The sequence below is a fragment of the Chamaea fasciata genome, unplaced genomic scaffold (assembly GCF_029207755.1).
Source record: "Chamaea fasciata isolate MVZ Bird 193981 ecotype frontalis unplaced genomic scaffold, bChaFas1.0.hap1 SCAF_8, whole genome shotgun sequence".
Lineage (NCBI taxonomy): Eukaryota > Metazoa > Chordata > Aves > Passeriformes > Sylviidae > Chamaea > Chamaea fasciata.
Genome location: NW_027094093.1, coordinates 12,502,642 through 12,519,477, shown reverse-complemented (window position 1 = coordinate 12,519,477; position 16,836 = coordinate 12,502,642). Strand labels below are relative to the sequence as shown.

At 46.2% G+C, this 16,836-nt stretch overlaps 1 protein-coding gene across 1 annotated transcript; it reads right to left on the bottom strand.

Annotated features, from left to right (window-relative positions):
- Positions 1-3,042: 3,042 nt before the first annotated feature.
- Positions 3,043-7,307, bottom strand: FZD7 (frizzled class receptor 7). The gene has a single exon (XM_066189699.1). It carries the CDS (start codon positions 6,697-6,699, stop codon positions 4,978-4,980), a length of 1,722 nt encoding a protein of 573 aa, XP_066045796.1. The 5' UTR covers positions 6,700-7,307; the 3' UTR covers positions 3,043-4,977.
- Between the last annotated feature and the right edge of the window lie 9,529 nt (positions 7,308-16,836).

Genomic DNA, 16,836 nt, shown 5'->3' with positions numbered 1-16,836 from the left:
GCATCAAAACCCTCCCTTGTGCCTCCCTCCTCTGACTGCAGCATGAACTGGTTGTCTGAGCAGTGTTAATCTGTGATGTACATATTTTAGTTTTAAAGTTTGGGCATCATTTTAGTCAAAATGTGTTGATTCTAAGTGAGGCATTTGGGAATTTGCCATGACTGTATTTATTCCCCCAGTCCCATGTTATTTGTGCAGTGTTGTGTCTGCCAAAACCACACACATGTCGGCATGAAACAATTATCCTTTATTTAGGGTCTATATAGGGCAGGCTTGGCAATAGTCTTCCTCAGTGAACAGTTAGAGTGCTGAAGATTCAGTGTCATCTTTTCCTCTCCGAGCAACAGGCTAAATTTCTTTCAGCTGGATTCATGGTTTTAAAATTAAAACGAGTAGAAGGCATGTATGAAGTGCAGAGTGTATATGAAGTACCTGTAAAGTCTGGAAGGAAATGAGAGTGAGATGAAGAAAAAAAAGAGGCTATTTGAAATGCAAGCTAGTAATTTGGCTTCTAAACCCATGTGAAATTATAAGTAATGTTTACTGTTGCCAGTTGGTGAATACAGAGATGTGTGGTTTTTACTTGCATGCAAAGCTATTGGTTGCGGCTAAAGTACTTAGACAAAAACATTCAATAGTCAGTGTGGGTATTCCACCAAAAATAAACCCAAACAAACGCTGACGTATTATAAAAGCACTTTTTTTTCTGTGGAGACAAACATTCAGTTGCTGCTGTTATTCATGAACTCTAGAACTACTGTTGAAGCCTCCTCTATATCTTGCCTGAAACAATAATCCTTCCTTTTGGAAAGTTACACAAATGTCTTTGAAACTGGAGAACGAGTGTTTCTATAGTTTTCATGAAAATATAGTATATGATGTACACTTAGAGGGTTATGGATCAATGATAACTATTACTTGCTAAGTTTCTTGTGAACCAAAAAATACTGCATAGACAAAAGCCAAAGGTAAAGGTGAGGCAATTTTTCTTAAAAAAATTAAAGTGAACTTAAACATTAGTCAGAGAAAAATGTTTTGCAGTGATTATCAAATGTTAGTAAAGGCTTATTTTTCCTCCTTTTTTCCGGAGAGCTTCAGAAAGAGATTTTTTGAATTGTACTCCATTATGAAAGTAACTGCTACTTTGTGATCGAAATGGTGATAGTCATTTTTATTCCAGAAGGCCAGACGCTATCACTACTTGAAATTCTCAGAATTGTTTCCACTGTGAGCAAATTCACTCTTGATGTGAGTCACATCTGCTTAAGTGAATCGCACTTGCTTCTACTTTACATCAGCATCAAATTTCACCTACAATTTCAAATTTTAAAAATTATCTTAAATCCCAGGATTTGGATAGTTTTTCATAGGTGACTTTAAATCCAGAAGTACCTAATAGGAAATACTGAAATAAAAGCATTCAGCTTTAGTGGTTTCTGGTGGAAATAGAAGCATTTTTTTTTTAGATATAAATGTCTCATGAACTAAAGAAAGCCCATATAGAGAGCTTTTCCACGTATGGAGAAAAAAATAGCGATCCCGTGTGAATAGTTTCTCGTGCAGTGAGTGGGGATGGGGGGTGAGTGGAGGGCCATGGGCCAGGCCCCCTGCGTGGATGGCAGGCGTGGCTGTCCGGGATGTCTTAAGGATTGATTGCATGTTCAGCGATGCAGCTGTGGCTGCACAGCTCAGGAGTGTCAGTCACACCGCTGCTCCCGGCAGCTGCCAGTCCTTCACAGCACAAGCTGCTCCAGCCATTCCATCGCTCTGGCCGGCACTGATGGATTAATGGGAGGAAATGTTTATAGAAAGGTTCAGGTTTCCTGAGTGAGTGGAATGAAACCCCCTCAGCAATGATCAGCAAGCTCATGTCATGGAGCAGTTTGAAGCAGCCTGACTGGCAGGAACGCAAAGGTCTTTTCAAAAAGGAAACTTGACAAGTGAGCAATTCTGGGGAGCAGCAAGAAGTGTTTTCAAATAAAAGATGTGGCTCTTCCAGAGAGGTAGCATGAATGGGGCTAGCTCTTAAAAGAACTTTTAAATCAGTAGTTCATACCCTGTAAAAGTAAAAGGTTAAGTTTGAGAGCACAGTGTCCAAATAAAATAGTGCCCTCAAAGTAGAGCTATTACACACTATGCTTAGTAAATGAAACAATGTTGCAGTGCAACCACAGCTACTGTGATGGCATCTCGCTAAGGCATCTTAGATCTCTCTCTGTTCTGTAACTTAAATTTTAGTATTGGCATAATTGAAGGTATGGGAAATGTGATGAATGCAGAGTGCAGGCTGAAATCCTTGTGAAAGAAATGCTGTAAAGTATCATCATTCCACTGCTGTACAATTCTGTTTGTTGGGGCACTTTCCATGACTGTAGCAACAGTCATGGAAAGCTTGAGATCTAAATATTCATTTCAGTTAAAAAAATGAAATAAAATAGACCATTCCACTGAAGCATTCAGATGACTGTGATAAGAAACAATGTACGCTTCAGGCTAGCTATTAAAATTAAATTCACTTGAACAGAACTGCAGAGAGCAAAGGTGTTATGAGACAAAAAGTACCAGTTCATGATACTGCCCGGATAAAGCCATCAAAAAGGATCTAGTCCTTACTATTTCCCTATTACACTCCACCCGTCAAAGTGAGGACTTAATTTACAGCACTCGTAGCACCCTCCAGTTCTCAATCTTAAAGTCTCTTTGGAATGGGAAGAGAGCATTATCCTTATTTTCTAGATAAGGGAACTGGTTTATCAGCTTGCCCTCAGCAGAAGCAGAGACTGGAAGAAAACTTGGCTAGGATGCAAGTACCTCAAGTGAGGGCAGACATTTGAAACCGGCTGTCTCAAAATGTGCTCTCCTGTTGTGAGGGCCTGGTAATCAGAATGATCAGTTTCAAACCACAGCTGAGTTCCAGCCTGCATTCACCGAAAAGTCTCTTGCCTTATCCATAACAAAGTGGGGGAGAAGACACCACTTTTCAGAGCTCCCCTCCCTTCTAAAACCTGCCAAGCATTCAAAGATGGAAAGAACATCATTAGAGCCCTTGTATTAAAAATTATTTATTTAGCGATCTGTACATGGGGTGAAGCAGGGCCTCATACAGACCTTAAAAAAAATCAAGTAAAAACATAAATACATATTTTCTTACAAAAATGAGATTTACAAAATATACATACTGCACTTATCTGACACGCTTGTTTTTTTTTCTTCCACGTGCACATTATAAAAGACAAACCAAGCCCTGCAAGTCTGACATCAGATCTACTGAAGGATTTGGCTGATGGGCCCATTCCTCATTCTCAGACTACTCGCACACCCTCAGACAGCAGCAGTCTGCCCCCTCACCCTGAACAGGTTTTTTTTCTTTTTAAAGTTTCAATCTAGACACTTTCCCCCAAAAAACATGATGAGCAGCTATAGGGTGGAGACTTCCTAAAAATCCAGAATGTCCTATTTTGTCCTTAGGCAAGAATATACACACACACACACATATACTTATAAAAACAACCCTTCAGTGAATATAAAGGTAAAGTAGTATGCAAAAAATAAAATATGAACAAGTCAACAAAAAATTTTCAGAATAGAAAAATTTGTCACATTTCAAAAAGAAAAACGTTGCATTTGACAATAAATTTTTGAATGCTTTTCCTTCCAAGACGTGATCACTGGAAACTTAACCAGCTGTATTTTAGCCGAAATGAGAAGGCTTCTCACTTGCAGTAACTGCTGGATTTTAAACCCCAACCCCAGCCCCCCCACCTGCACCAAGAATCATTGCCATGCAGCTCAGGGAACCTGAGGAGAGCAGGCAAAGGGTCCATCGTGAGCCAAAATGATTCCTCCTGTCCCCAGAATCCGGCTGTGTATTGACTTTTTCTGCAGTGAGCTCACTGCAAAGCAGGTTTATGGGAAGGAAGGAAGGAAAAAATCCTATCTTTACGTTACATATTTTAAAGGCTCTTGTTTTGGCAGGTGCTCTCGGGTAAGCTCTTCTTGCCCTCCTAAATCTTGCATTTCCTTCAGCTTAGAAAAGTGACCCATATTGAACGGTAGGAAAACATCCTGCCTCCTCCTTTTTTCATAAAAGGAATGTTTATTTCTGCGAGCTCCTCACATCCAACGGTGAACCTCAACGACTTCTTTTTGTTAGTTTGCCCATAAAAACCGATCCCATGCTTATGCCTTTCTACACAGAAAACACTTTTGTTTCCTCCTTTGTCTCCTAGAACAAAGGCAAGGGGGAAAAGCCTTCTGCTGAAAAGCAACAAGTCATTTCTTTTCAGGGTGTGGAATAGCAACCCCCTCCTTCCCCACAGCAGCAAGAACAACAGAGTGAGGGCCAAATTTTTACTTTAAGACAATTACAACAGGTATCACTGAGGTAAAAAAGAACTTGTGAGCTGACAGAACAGAGGCATCTCCTCAGCACACGACCGGGCTGTAGCTGGCTGTGCAGTACTCACGTGATGGCTCCGCCGAGCTGGAAGGAGCAGGCAGCGAGCTCAGGCTCGGGAGTTACCCTGCCCAGGCTGCAGTTTGGCCCCGGCAATTCAGAGAGCATTTGGCTACTTCTCGGCAGGGGTGGCTCAACAGATCTGGCTTCCCCTCCCTCTTGTCCAAAGCAAGGCAGGATGATTTTAGTTGGGTTGGAGTTTCTTTTCCTCGACAGGAGTAGCTGGAGAGAAGGAGACTTCTGGGTGAAGGACTCTCCTGTCCCAGCAGTGGCCTCTTTTTCTGTCCTCTCCCACTTAGCCAGTCATAAGCACCACTGGACATAGTTTGACTGATCCTTAATGCAATGATTTTTTTTTTTTTTTTCAAACCTTCTGTGCGGAAGAAAACGTTTGGAAAAGCCTCCCTTCCTCCCTCTTCAGGGACCCATTGCCCTACTCCTGTGCTGAATATCTGTCTCCTCTGCCTTCTCTGCGTGTATGCATGTGTGAGTGTGTGTGTGCCAGAGGGGACAGGGGCGTCTCATACTGCCGTCTCGCCTTTGCTGCCGGTACTGAGTCTGTGGTAGAAGCGTCGCCAGGACTGAAGGGTTTTGCCAGACCAAATCCAGAAGCCAGTGGTGATCCCAACAATCATGGTCATGAGGTACTTGATCATGAAGACAGTGAAGTCCGGGCTCATAGGGGCAAAGTGGCTGGGACAGGGCACAGCATATGTTTTGCAGGTCTGGAGGAGCCACGTCTTCTCCCAGGTGCCACGGAAGGCCTGCTCGTAGAAGTAACACGCCAGGACAATGGTGGCAGGCACCGTGTAGAGGACGCTGAAGACACCAATGCGCACCATCAGCTTCTCCAATTTCTCCGTCTTGGTGCCATCATGCTTCATGATGGTGCGGATGCGAAACAAGGACACAAAGCCAGCCAGCAAGAAGGAAGTGCCAATGAAGAGATACACAAACAAGGGCGCCAGCACGAAGCCTCTCAGTGAGTCCACACTGTAAATACCTACATAACACACCCCACTGAGTACATCCCCATCCACCTGCCCCATGGCCAAGATGGTGATGGTTTTGACAGCGGGCACAGCCCAGGCAGCCAGATGAAAATACTGGGAGTTGGCCTCAATGGCCTCATGGCCCCACTTCATGCCAGCAGCCAGGAACCAGGTGAGGGACAGGATGACCCACCAGATGGAGCTGGCCATGCCGAAGAAGTAAAGGATCATGAAGAGGATGGTGCAGCCTTCTTTTTTGGTGCCTTGGGCCACAGTGCGGTAGCCATCCTCAGAGAAGCGCTCTAGACACACCACCCGCTCCTCCAGCAAGAAGCCTGCTGCGTAGGCCACTGCCACCATGAAGTAGCAGCCCGAGAGGAAGATGATGGGCCTCTCCGGGTAGCTGAAACGACGCATGTCTACCAGGTAGGTGAGCACGGTGAAGAGGGTGGAGGCACAGCAAAGCACGGACCACACGCCCACCCACAGCCGGGCAAATCGCACCTCTGCCTCCTTGAAGTACATGAGCCCATTGGGCCGGGCTGGCTCACAGGGGGCTCCACAGTCCCGCTCCCCCAGGAAGCGGTAGCCCAAGTAAGAGGGCACTTTGAGCTGCCGGGGGCAGGAGAAGGAGAAGCCAGAGGGTGGCTGTGGTGGGGTAAGAAAGTCAGAGAGGTAGCCAGCTGTGGGGTGGGCAGTGACGCCCCGACCCGCCGCACCACCAGGCCCTGGGGGAGCATCCGATGTGTTCTGCCCCACGCAGATCTCACCCGCACCGTGAACGGGGAAGTTCTCGCAGCGGAGCCGCTCTGGCCACTGGAAGCCGAATTTGTTCATGAGGGCCTCGCAGCCCTGACGGGCCCGCTCGCAGAGGGAGCGGCAGGGTGGGATGGCCTGCTCCAGCACTGTGCACACCGGCGCGTACATGGAGCAGAGGAAGAACTTCAGCTCGGGCGAGCACTGCACCTTGACCAGCGGGTAGAACTGGTGCACCTCCAGCCCTGCGTCCTCCTGGTTGGTGTGGCCCAGCAGGTTGGGCAGGATGGTCTGGTTGTAGGCGATATCCGTGCAGAGCGGGATGGAGATGGGCTGGCAGAAACCGTGGTCCGGCACGGAGATGCCCTTCTCGCCGTTGTACTGCTGTGCCGTGGCGCCCGCGGGGGTCCCCAGCAGGGCGGCCAGCAGCGCAGCCAGCCCCAGCAAGGGGCGGCCGGCGGCGGCCGCTCCGCCGTATTCTCCTCCAGCCCGCATCGCCGGGGCGGCCGGGAGCCCGGGGAGCCTCGGGGAGTCTTTCAGAGCCGGCCGGCGCGACGCCCCAGGGGCATCAGCGACCAGAGGGCGGCGGCGGGGCCCCTTCGGCGGGGCAGGAACGCGGCGACGGGAGGAACGCGGCTCCGCGCTGGACCTCGACGACTTTCTTCCTCGGCTCCGACGCGGCGGCGCTCACAGAGCGGTGGCGGCGCTTCTCTCGGCCAAAGTTTCCTGGGCTGCTCTCCCCGGAGAAGGTGGCGGCGGCGGCAACGAAACAGGAGATGCGCGCTTAGCCCGGCGACGGCTCTGGCCAGCTCCGCGCAGGGTCCCGCGGCGGCGGCGAGGCGGAGGCGGTGCTCCTTGCACGACTGCACGGCCCCGGGGATTTAGGTTACGGCTAAATGGATTATTACCGCGCCCGGCTGAGCCGTGTATTTTACTTCGGGGCTTAAATAACTTTCAAAATCCAATTACTGCGCGATCCTCCCCGCGGCTTAGCTGGGCTCCGCTCCCGACGGACACCGCTGCGGGCTGTGCGTCCGGGGTAGCCGTGCGCCTCCCGCCTTGGCTCGTTTCGCTCCGCTCCTGTGGCGGCCCCGCCGACACCGCCCGCTCCGCGGCTCCCGGCCCGCGGCCGCGCCGGCACACAAAAAAGGCGCAGCTCCGCGCCGGCCCCGCCCCCGCCGCCGGCCCCATTCACAAACCGCGCTGGGGGCGGGGCCCCGCGCCGCCCGCCCGCCAATCCGCGCGGGGGGGGCGGGGCCGTGCTGGGGGCGGGAATGGGGAGGAGCTGGCACTAGGGGAAAAAAAGTTGGGAACAACTTTTCCCATCCCCGCCGGGCCGGGCCGGGAGGAGCCGCCCGCGGCCCCCACCCCCCGCGCTGCCCGGCACAGCCGGGAAGGCGGGGGGCGGGGGGCAGGCAGCTCGCTCAGGGTGGCCCGAGCAAACTAAAATTAACTGGCTGCTTTCTGAGCAGGCTTTGAAAATGCGAACAGCTGCCTGTGCCCGGAGTTATTAAAAGGGAAGAAGAAGAAAAAAAAAACCCAACAAAAAAACCCCCCAAAAACCAGAGTGAGGAAAAAACCCCAAACCCAGCGCCCGGGTACATTTGAAGAATGATCCTATCGCGTAGTTGGGATGTTCGTGTCTGTGCGCCATCGCCTCCCCAGCGTGGGGGGTTTGATTTGTTATCGCACCATGACCGCTGCTTTTTGCTGGCAGAATAAGCGCTTTATTCATGCAGATCTAAGCCCTAGCTGGGGGAAGGCAGCTTTTTTTGAAACGTCCAGTGTTACCTAAGCAAAGAGGAGAAATTTTATATCCCATTTGCACTGCTGTGATTCCTTAAGAGACTCAGTTAAACAGTGAAAAATCAGGAGTTCCTCTGTGAAAGAGCCCTGCCTGCAGGAGAGAAAATGGCATAGGTGGGGAGAGCCCTGATACTGGCCTGCTAGGCCAAGCAGAGCTAAAACTAGATGCCAGCATACATTTGCTAAGGACAGGAACACGGGGATTGCAGCATAGCTGTGTTTTGAGGTGCACTGACAGAGCACAGGGAGCTGGGACCATCCAGCCTTGTCTTCGGCAGCACAGAAGGGGTGTGCTTGACAAAAGCTCTGCAACAAGGCCTGCTTCTGCTTCACTGGCCCATGAGAGTTTGTGCTCACAGACAAGCTCCAGCCAAGTGTTATTCAACTTACCTCATCCTTCCCTTTGAGGACAGAGGTCCCCCCAGAACTGCAGTACTCGAATTCTTTTACTCCATTGCTGGGGAGTGTGCTTCTGTTAGCAGCTAGGCAAAGATGCCAATCTGTACCATCCTCCAGGGCAGTTAAGAGAGCAGGGTTTGGCTCAGGGAGCTACAACAGCAATTGTTGGACAAATGTTTTCCATATCCTCTGCTGCTCATGAACAATGTGTCCTCATGCCAATAAGACCATGGTGCTGCAGCTTTTGTTACATTTCTTAAGAGAAGTTGACAGTCATAAACAGGCTTGCTAAAATAAATTTACTCCTCTTAATGGAGATGTTTTTAAAAATAATACTGCCCATATAAAAAAATACAAATGGGAAGGACTAGCTAGCCATGGCTGCAACAGTTCCTTCTGGAAAAGAAATGTTTTTTCTACTTTCTCAGTTATAGCTGTTTGAGAATGCCTTAGAGGAACTTCGCTTTTTCATTTTATAAGGTTTTTTAATCTAAATTCCTTGCTTTTCTACACCTAGTGACTAAGAAGGTTTTTGTGATACTCTTCACCTAAACGACCACCCATGGGACAAATTTACATGAATCTGTCTGCTCTATTGTTTGGTTTTTGGCCACTAGTAGCTTTCGAAAAATTATTCTTTCCACAGTTTTGTTTGTTTTTTTGGGGGGGTTGGTTGGGGTTTTTGGTTTGGTTTTGTTTTGGGTTGTTCTGTTTTGGGTTTGGTTACTGTGTGTTTGTTTGGACTTTTGAATTTTGGTTTGATTTGGTTTGTTTGGGGGGGGGAGGTGTTAGGTTCGTCTTTCCCCTTCTACACCACGCTCACCCCAATCTGTAATAATCACCTTAAAGCCTCTCTTTTTCACTTTGGCTTATGTGACTGTCTTCATCTGCAAAGCACTTTGTGATATTCCCTATGAAAAACATTGGGTGGTATATTTCACTGGCAGGCAATGACAATGCCGAGAAGGTAAAGCAACATCAAACTTTCTGCTCCATGGATTGCTCATTCTGATTTCTGTATGTTAAGGGACAAGTTCAGGGCTAGTAAAGTCGTATTACAAGAAACTCCCTCTCAGTGATGGGGAGACAGTGACAGGAACTATTCAGAGTGAGGTTGGTCAAATCAAGTGGCAGGGCTTTAACTGGACATTTATTTACAAGAAAGGGCAAACGGCATCAGTGGCTCCCCCAGTTTTCTACTGGTCCCATTTGTTAGAGTCATTCATCCAAACCATGGAATGAACAAAAAGATAACTGGGATCTCTGATACATGCTGTAAAAGTATCCTTTACATTTATGAATATAATGTAGAATCAAAGTGAAGCAAAAGGGGGAAAAAAGAGTGATAAGATAGGCAGCAAGGAAGAAGGATTATGTTCAAGATTATTTGTTAGGGAGAGAAGAGAGTAAACTTATCACATGGAATGATGCTGCTAGGTCATACCAGATGGCAGGAATATGCAACAGAATTTACTAAGATGGATGAAGAAAGTCTCTTGTGTATGTTACCAAATTCCAAGATCTTTTTTCTATTTAGACTCACGGGGAGGTGGGAAACAATCACTGAGAGAGGCAATGGCAGTTGCCTCAAAATGGCACACCATGCTGTTAGAAAATCCCAGACTCCTAAGTCAGTCTTAGACATCCTGACAACTTACAGGGGACAATAAAGAGACGGAAAAGAAAGAAAGGGAAAAGGGAAGGAGAAGGAGAAGGAGAAGGAGAAGGAGAAGGAAAAGGAAAAGGAAAAGGAAAAGGAAAAGGAAAAGGAAAAGGAAAAGGAAAAGGAAAAGGAAAAGGAAAAGGAAAAGGAAGCAGCAGCAAAATTCATGTTCCTGGAACACAGGTTAGTCCTAAGAATCCTGAACCTCTGTAAGTACCATCAGCCACAGTTCAAACGGTAGCCTGCAAAATTACTTAAATTTCCTCACAACAGGAGGGATCCTCATCAGCAGAGTAAGCACAGCAGCCCGGCTATCAGTCACCCAGAGCAAACCTGCAGCACAAGACTTTGCAGCAACTGACAAGTTGTCTATTGCAACCACTGAGCAGTTCGAAAGGTTTTCTCTAAAAATCTTCTAACTGCTAATGTTCTAAGTACCCTGCATGGTCTGCCAGCAGTAAATCTTCACAAGCAAAGTCCTGGCAAGTCCCAGATTCCGGAATAAATTTACAGTCTCCGGTGTTGATACCAGCTCTGGAGCTGTCTGACTAGGCTACTGTGCAGGGGGAGGAATTGTTAGGAACAAACAATTTTCTGTCTTTTTACTCATTTAAAAATAAATCCAGTTCAACTTCCAAGCTAAGAAGTGAGGGGTGGTATCCCTACATGATGTCTTTTCCTGCTGTTTTAAAGCCTCCTTAGATGGTGCCAATATAATTATCCTTGTTTCCTATCCCATCTGATAGAAAACTCTTCCCATGGGGGGAGGGAAATCAAAACAAAACACCCCCTCCCTGCCCCACCACTTATTTTGAGTGCCTGAGGGAGAACATTTTCAGATTACCTGTTGCAAGGCTTTCAGTCCTCCTTGCCCTCAAAAGAACAAAGGCCATTGCTTTTGCCTTGCCCTTTCCACCCACAGAAACTTGCTGGACCGCACCTCACTTGATGTCCTGCTAACCAGCACTTCCAAAGCCCCGGTGCCACCACCTGAGCTGTCAGATTTTCCCAGTTACTTTTAGTAAATAACTTCTATGACACTTTTAACCTCAACATTTTGAAGCATGCTTACATATAGGCTTACATGATCAGACAGGCTATTGAGCTAAGAACATCAAAATTTGCACTCCCCAAAGCTTAGTGGAGAAATGCCTGGAGCCTGGGGGAAAATTATGCATTTGCCTATTTTACATAATTATTTGCATAATTAGAAATAAAATAAGTTCACAGTATTATATCAGCTTGCATTTCTATCAGTCTGATAGACTAGTCTAAATTACAACTTGTCGGAGCTCATCAAAGAAATCCAGTCTTTCTGTAGTGAAGCGGGAGAGCCTCGTATTTCATGGGCAGGCAGTGGGAAAAGCAACCCCCTGCCCACCACCACGGAACCCTTAATTTGAAATTAGATGGAAGACATAAGAATCTGATTGAAAACAGCATATGGGGAGGGCACAGGTGACAAAAGGAAGGGGATGCCGCTGGAGGGGATGTGGCTTCCCACAGCGAGAAAGGTAAAAGCCCTTTGACCATGGATTTATAAAATAATTATTAGTTTATGATGTAGTATCCCAAAGGATACAGGGAAACAGCACTGTCTTCCATATTTATGGTCAAACTGTGGGAAACTTTAGAAAGCAAGAATGAGCTATCAGGCCAATGACTGCCTTTATCTCTAAGATCCATGAATGAGAAAACAAAATCTGATCTGCTCATCCCCCACTCAGCAGTTCATTGAGTACATCAGTTACATTTTAACCCTTTCACGATCCTTTGAAATCCCCTGTTTCTTTAAAGTGAATTTATGCTGCTTTCTCAGAGCTTTAGGGCTGCAGAAGGCCTTTGGTACAGAAGCCGGGAAATCCCTCCCTATGTCAGCTTCTTAGGCTAGGTGCCTTTCAAACAAGACAAATTCTCTACTGGCAGCAGTATTACCAGCCAGGCCTGTCACCATTATGTCTGGGTGGAGTATACTGCAGTATGAAGAAAGGAAGATTACAGAAACAGCTGGAAAAGATGACATTTGTGTCTGCTGTCCTCTTTCCATCAGTGAGGAAGATCCTGCTTTACAAAATCTGGATGTAGCATAGGCACATGCAAACTTACTTTCTGATCTTTTAAATCTTAAAAGGTGCTTCTGACCTAGTATGTTGGCTAGACACTTTCTAGACTGCTGTAGCTGATTTTGGCCAATTCTATATACACTGGGATATGTGATATATCAGCCTGGGCAGCACCAGGAGAAGAACTGCTTGGGATGGACCTGCCCCAGGCTGCTTGGGATGGACCTGCCCCAGGCTCCCTGGGCTGGCCACCTTCTCTTGATTTCTGCAGGAGTCCCAGTCTACTGGATGCTCCAGCTTATCCTGAGCTTCTCCCAGTGTCTGTGAAAATGACTCACAGATATACAAAGGTCTCTAGCAGAGTCACTCCTTGCTTTATAATTCTAAAACTATTAGAGATCTAAGCAAAAATAAATACGGCCTTACCTACTTGCTCTCATAACCAGGCAATGTTTTTTAGGAAGCTGACTAATGTCTTTGTGGTTGAAGCTCCCTTTCCCAGAACTATATTCCCTCAGACCTCTTGTCCATACCATGGATCCTTGACTTAGTCTGGACTATCTGTCAGACATCCCTTTTCCTCCAAAACCCAGTGGTTTTGTTCTTTCTGTGTGATTCCCCCTTCTATAAACCCCCCTTCAGTTTCTGAGGCCAAAGACAAATGTTAACACCTGATCTCTATGTACTTCCTGAAAGAGCTGCACAATTAGAAAAACCTGCAGAAAAACTAAAAAATACCGGTTCTCCTTCCTCAGGGCAGCCAATTCCATAGAGCTGTCTCATTTGTCATCTGCCATCAAGGCAACCAGTCTCTTACCAGGAAGTATTTCTGCATGCAGCTCTAGCAATGTAAGGCTGTTACAACTGAGGTACGTAAAACTTTAATGAAAAACAGCCAAGTTTCTCAAGTTTGTGCATAAATTTCCCAGCTCACTGCAGATGATGCCACAATATTTTTGAACACTGAATTGTTTTGCTTCTAGCCCCATGGCTGGTGTGGACATGGTGACTGGTTGCTCTCTCTGATCACTCTCCTGTTGGTACCCTTTGGTTGTGAGGTGTGCTGCAGTGGTCAGGTACATTGTGATATGTCTTTTGTCATTCATGCCCAACCTGGGTTTAATTTTGTCTTTCTATAGATTCATCTATTTGAGGTTATATTTTAAATCTTCTTTAATGCACAGACTGAAGGCTTGCACTTGTCCTGTTTGAGTTTACACTTGTTTCAATGGAAACAGCAGGATACTCATCAAAGCCCCAATCTTGGCTTATGTAGGAGGAAGACCTGAATTTAGTCCAAAATAAGAGATGGGAAAGACCCATTTTATCTTTTAGGTCCTGCTATTACATATTATAGTGATATAATTAGTCTAATTTTAAATGCCTGGAATAATGGGACTTTTGTCATCTCCCTTGGGATGTGGTTCTACCATCTAACAATCATACAGGCAGGAAGCCACTGCCTGATGTTCAAACAAACGGTTTATCTTTGCTTGGTTAAGACTCACTAAAGATGAGTGCAGTCTCCACAAACGTGCTGTTTCCAAAGCTTAGAAAACAAGGGAAGAAGAGCTGTTATTTAATACAGAATCTGCCAGATGTCTCAAGAGGCTAAGGAATTCCTAAGCCTCTGTTTACAAAATCCTGTCTCCTCCCATGAATGCTTAAATTACCAATCACTGCTACCATCCTATGTTTAGGGCGAAATTTCCTTAACGACTCCACTTTCAAAATTGGGTTGGTAAAAGAAACAAACATTTTAATTACTTTTACCTCTTCTTAATGGGCTTGCCCAAAAGAACCCCAGTTCTCCACAATTACATTTAAGATGTTACAAAGAATTATTTTTTCCTTTGGTCCTAGCCATGCTTGGAGACCCACTTGCTGTGGTGGTTCTCTCCTTCCAGGACAGTTGAAGGTTTGCTGTGTAGGGCTGCTGCCTGCTGCATCCCTGCAAACCCTGGAGATGGATGATGATGCTGTGTGGAGAATTGCCGTTTCCACAGGAGCCCCCAGGCTGCAGTGGCTGAACTGCATTTCAGTGTAGCGATGCTGTGGAAGGGCAAAGGGCAGAGGGCTAACACCAATGCTTACAGACAGCTCTCCTGAGAAACTGGGATCCCGGGGGTTGTGGACCAGCATCAAATACTCCCCCTTACCTTTTTTTTTAATCACTTGTTTTCAAACTATGGCTTCTACCTTGGTGTCAGCCTGCGTTGACTGCACTCTCTTGGAGCTGGGACCACTGGTACTGTGGCTGGGGCTGGAGATATTCAGCTGATTTCCTTCCATGGAGGAAGGGGAACCAGAAAGCAGCACTTCAAATAAGTTCCCTCCTCATGGAGTCTCTGCAGGGAATGAGGGCCCATTTTCTTAATTACATGTTCATTAGTATGTTTAGTGCTCTCCTCCCTCTCTTCCCCCAGCCCTGCCACCTGGGAGTTCCTACTATGTTACTGGAAAGCCACAGAGGTTTATTTAAATACCACATAGTCAGATTGGAATGAAAAGCTATGAAGCTTCCCCTCTTTAATACTTTTTGAAATTATTTATGGGCTATGCTTCTTGCCTACATAGAAGGTGCCTTCTGAGATTCCTGCAAGTCAATGCAGAAATAGCTGTTTGAATTGAGCAATAATTAGAAGCAGATGGAGCAAAGCAAAGCATCACAGAAATCCCATTCTGCTAAAGAAACACTGCTGTCTGAAATAGATTTCCGCTGCATGTAACATTTTCTCATATGGGCTAAAAAGAAATAACATCATATGTCTGGTTTGCACCTACCAAAGCTGGGAAATTCAAAGTAACATCTGCAATTCTGCTCTGAATTCAGGCTCAATATGCATGCTGTTTGCAACCCCTACCACAAGCCTGTACCACAGTTACAATTTCTTTTCTTTGCTAGACCTTGGAACAATGGGCATTCAGTTACTTTTTGTGAATGTGTGTATATTTATTTGTGTTGGGTTTTTTCTCAAGCTTTTGTGGATTTTGGTGGTTGTTTTGTTGTTTGGGAGTGGGGGTGGAGTGCTTTGTTTGTTTGTTTTAAATGATTTAAAATTCTAGGAAAATGTTTGTGACTTGAAACACATTACAGTATTTAGTGATCCACAGACTCATTCTGGGGAAGGTACTCAGAGCTCTCGAATCCTAATTTGCTGCCAAATTCTTATGTGCTTGATGTAGTGGATTGTTTCACTCCTAACTTCTAAAAATAACACATCCTGCTCTCATTGCTCCCACAGATCATCCCCTTAAGTTTAGAGAAAACTGAAAACTCACAGCATCTCAAAGACAGCTGTACAGCTCTCAAGATCAAATTTTAACTCTGTTTCTCATTTGCTTTCCTTACATAAGTGCAGCTGGATGTGGTTTGCTTGAGGGGGTTTTGTTGAACCATGTTGTTGGGGTGAGCTGATTTTCTTTCAATGATTATAACTTTTTGACCTCATAGAAAGTCATAAAGCCGTATTTTGGTCACCTGCTCCACGTGTCCAGTAAAGCTGTGGTTTTGATGGTGGACTTGTTCATAATTACGTTGAAATTTTCAATAGGCAGGGATCCATACTACAAGACAAGGGGGTCTTCATGAGCCATTTTAGAAAGCAACGGTTTTAAAATTGCAAAGATATGCACTCACTATCTCTGAAAACATTAATATCATAGCACTCCAAAGTGTTCTAAGCTTGGGCTACTTGAGAGTGTTTACAAACAGACTTGAGGGTTTTGCCTGGAGCAGAAGCTACTGCTAGGGAAAAAAATTTTAAAAAGGATTTTGAAGGAAATCATAAAGGTTGTCAGGTTGCTGTTTCCTTTCTGATGTGAGTGAGGAGGCGTGTGCAGGTTGTGGCGAGGCCACGGCGAGAGCCTGTCCTGCAGAGCTGCTCCCAGGAGCGCACTCGGGGGTGTAGGGCACGTCGGGCAGGGACTGGTCCCGCCCGTGGGGCGAGGAGCGAGCGTCGCGGCCAGAGCTGTGCTGTGGGAAGTGCTGCTGGGAACAGCAATGGGTGGCATCCCTCTGTTTGACTCTGCCTCCCAGCTCCGTGCTGCTGTAGGTGCAGGATTTTGCCTGGGGTGTGAAAACTGAAATTCCAGCTGCTGATAGCTATTAAAGTGCAACTGCTGAAGCAGAAATGTTAATGCTGGTGTCTTTGCCAAACTCCTACTGGTTGATTTTCATAAAGGCTGTTGGGGGGAGGGGGTAATGTAGGGAAACGAGGTCTAATATTAAAATAATTACTTTCTGGGCAAAGCAAACAAGTCCTCCTGTAGCATCGTAGAAGCTGCCCCACATGGTGTGTTGGGTGATGGTGAAGGAGTGCTAATCCTGGAAACCCTGTATGGACATTGATAGCATTTTTTTAAGGTTGCTGATCTGAGGGATTTTGTGAGGTGCTATAAATTGTTTTTACTTGAATTTGAATGAGTCAGCATCACACCAGTGTCTTTTGGTTCGGTAGAGAGTAGGCTTTTAAAGTGAACCATGGTTATGATTGTTATTATCCAAGTGCAGTGTTGGTGCTTTCCTAGGCACAACAGTAAAGACATTTTATGCCCAGTGAGATTTATTCATGCAAGTTGTAGTAGAGAAGGATGATGACACATGAAACAGCCTGTGGAAAGATGAAATGGTGACTGTCCCCAGACATCCCCTGCCCTGTGCCAGAGATCGCTGCCTCCAGGGCAAGGACATCTGCGCTC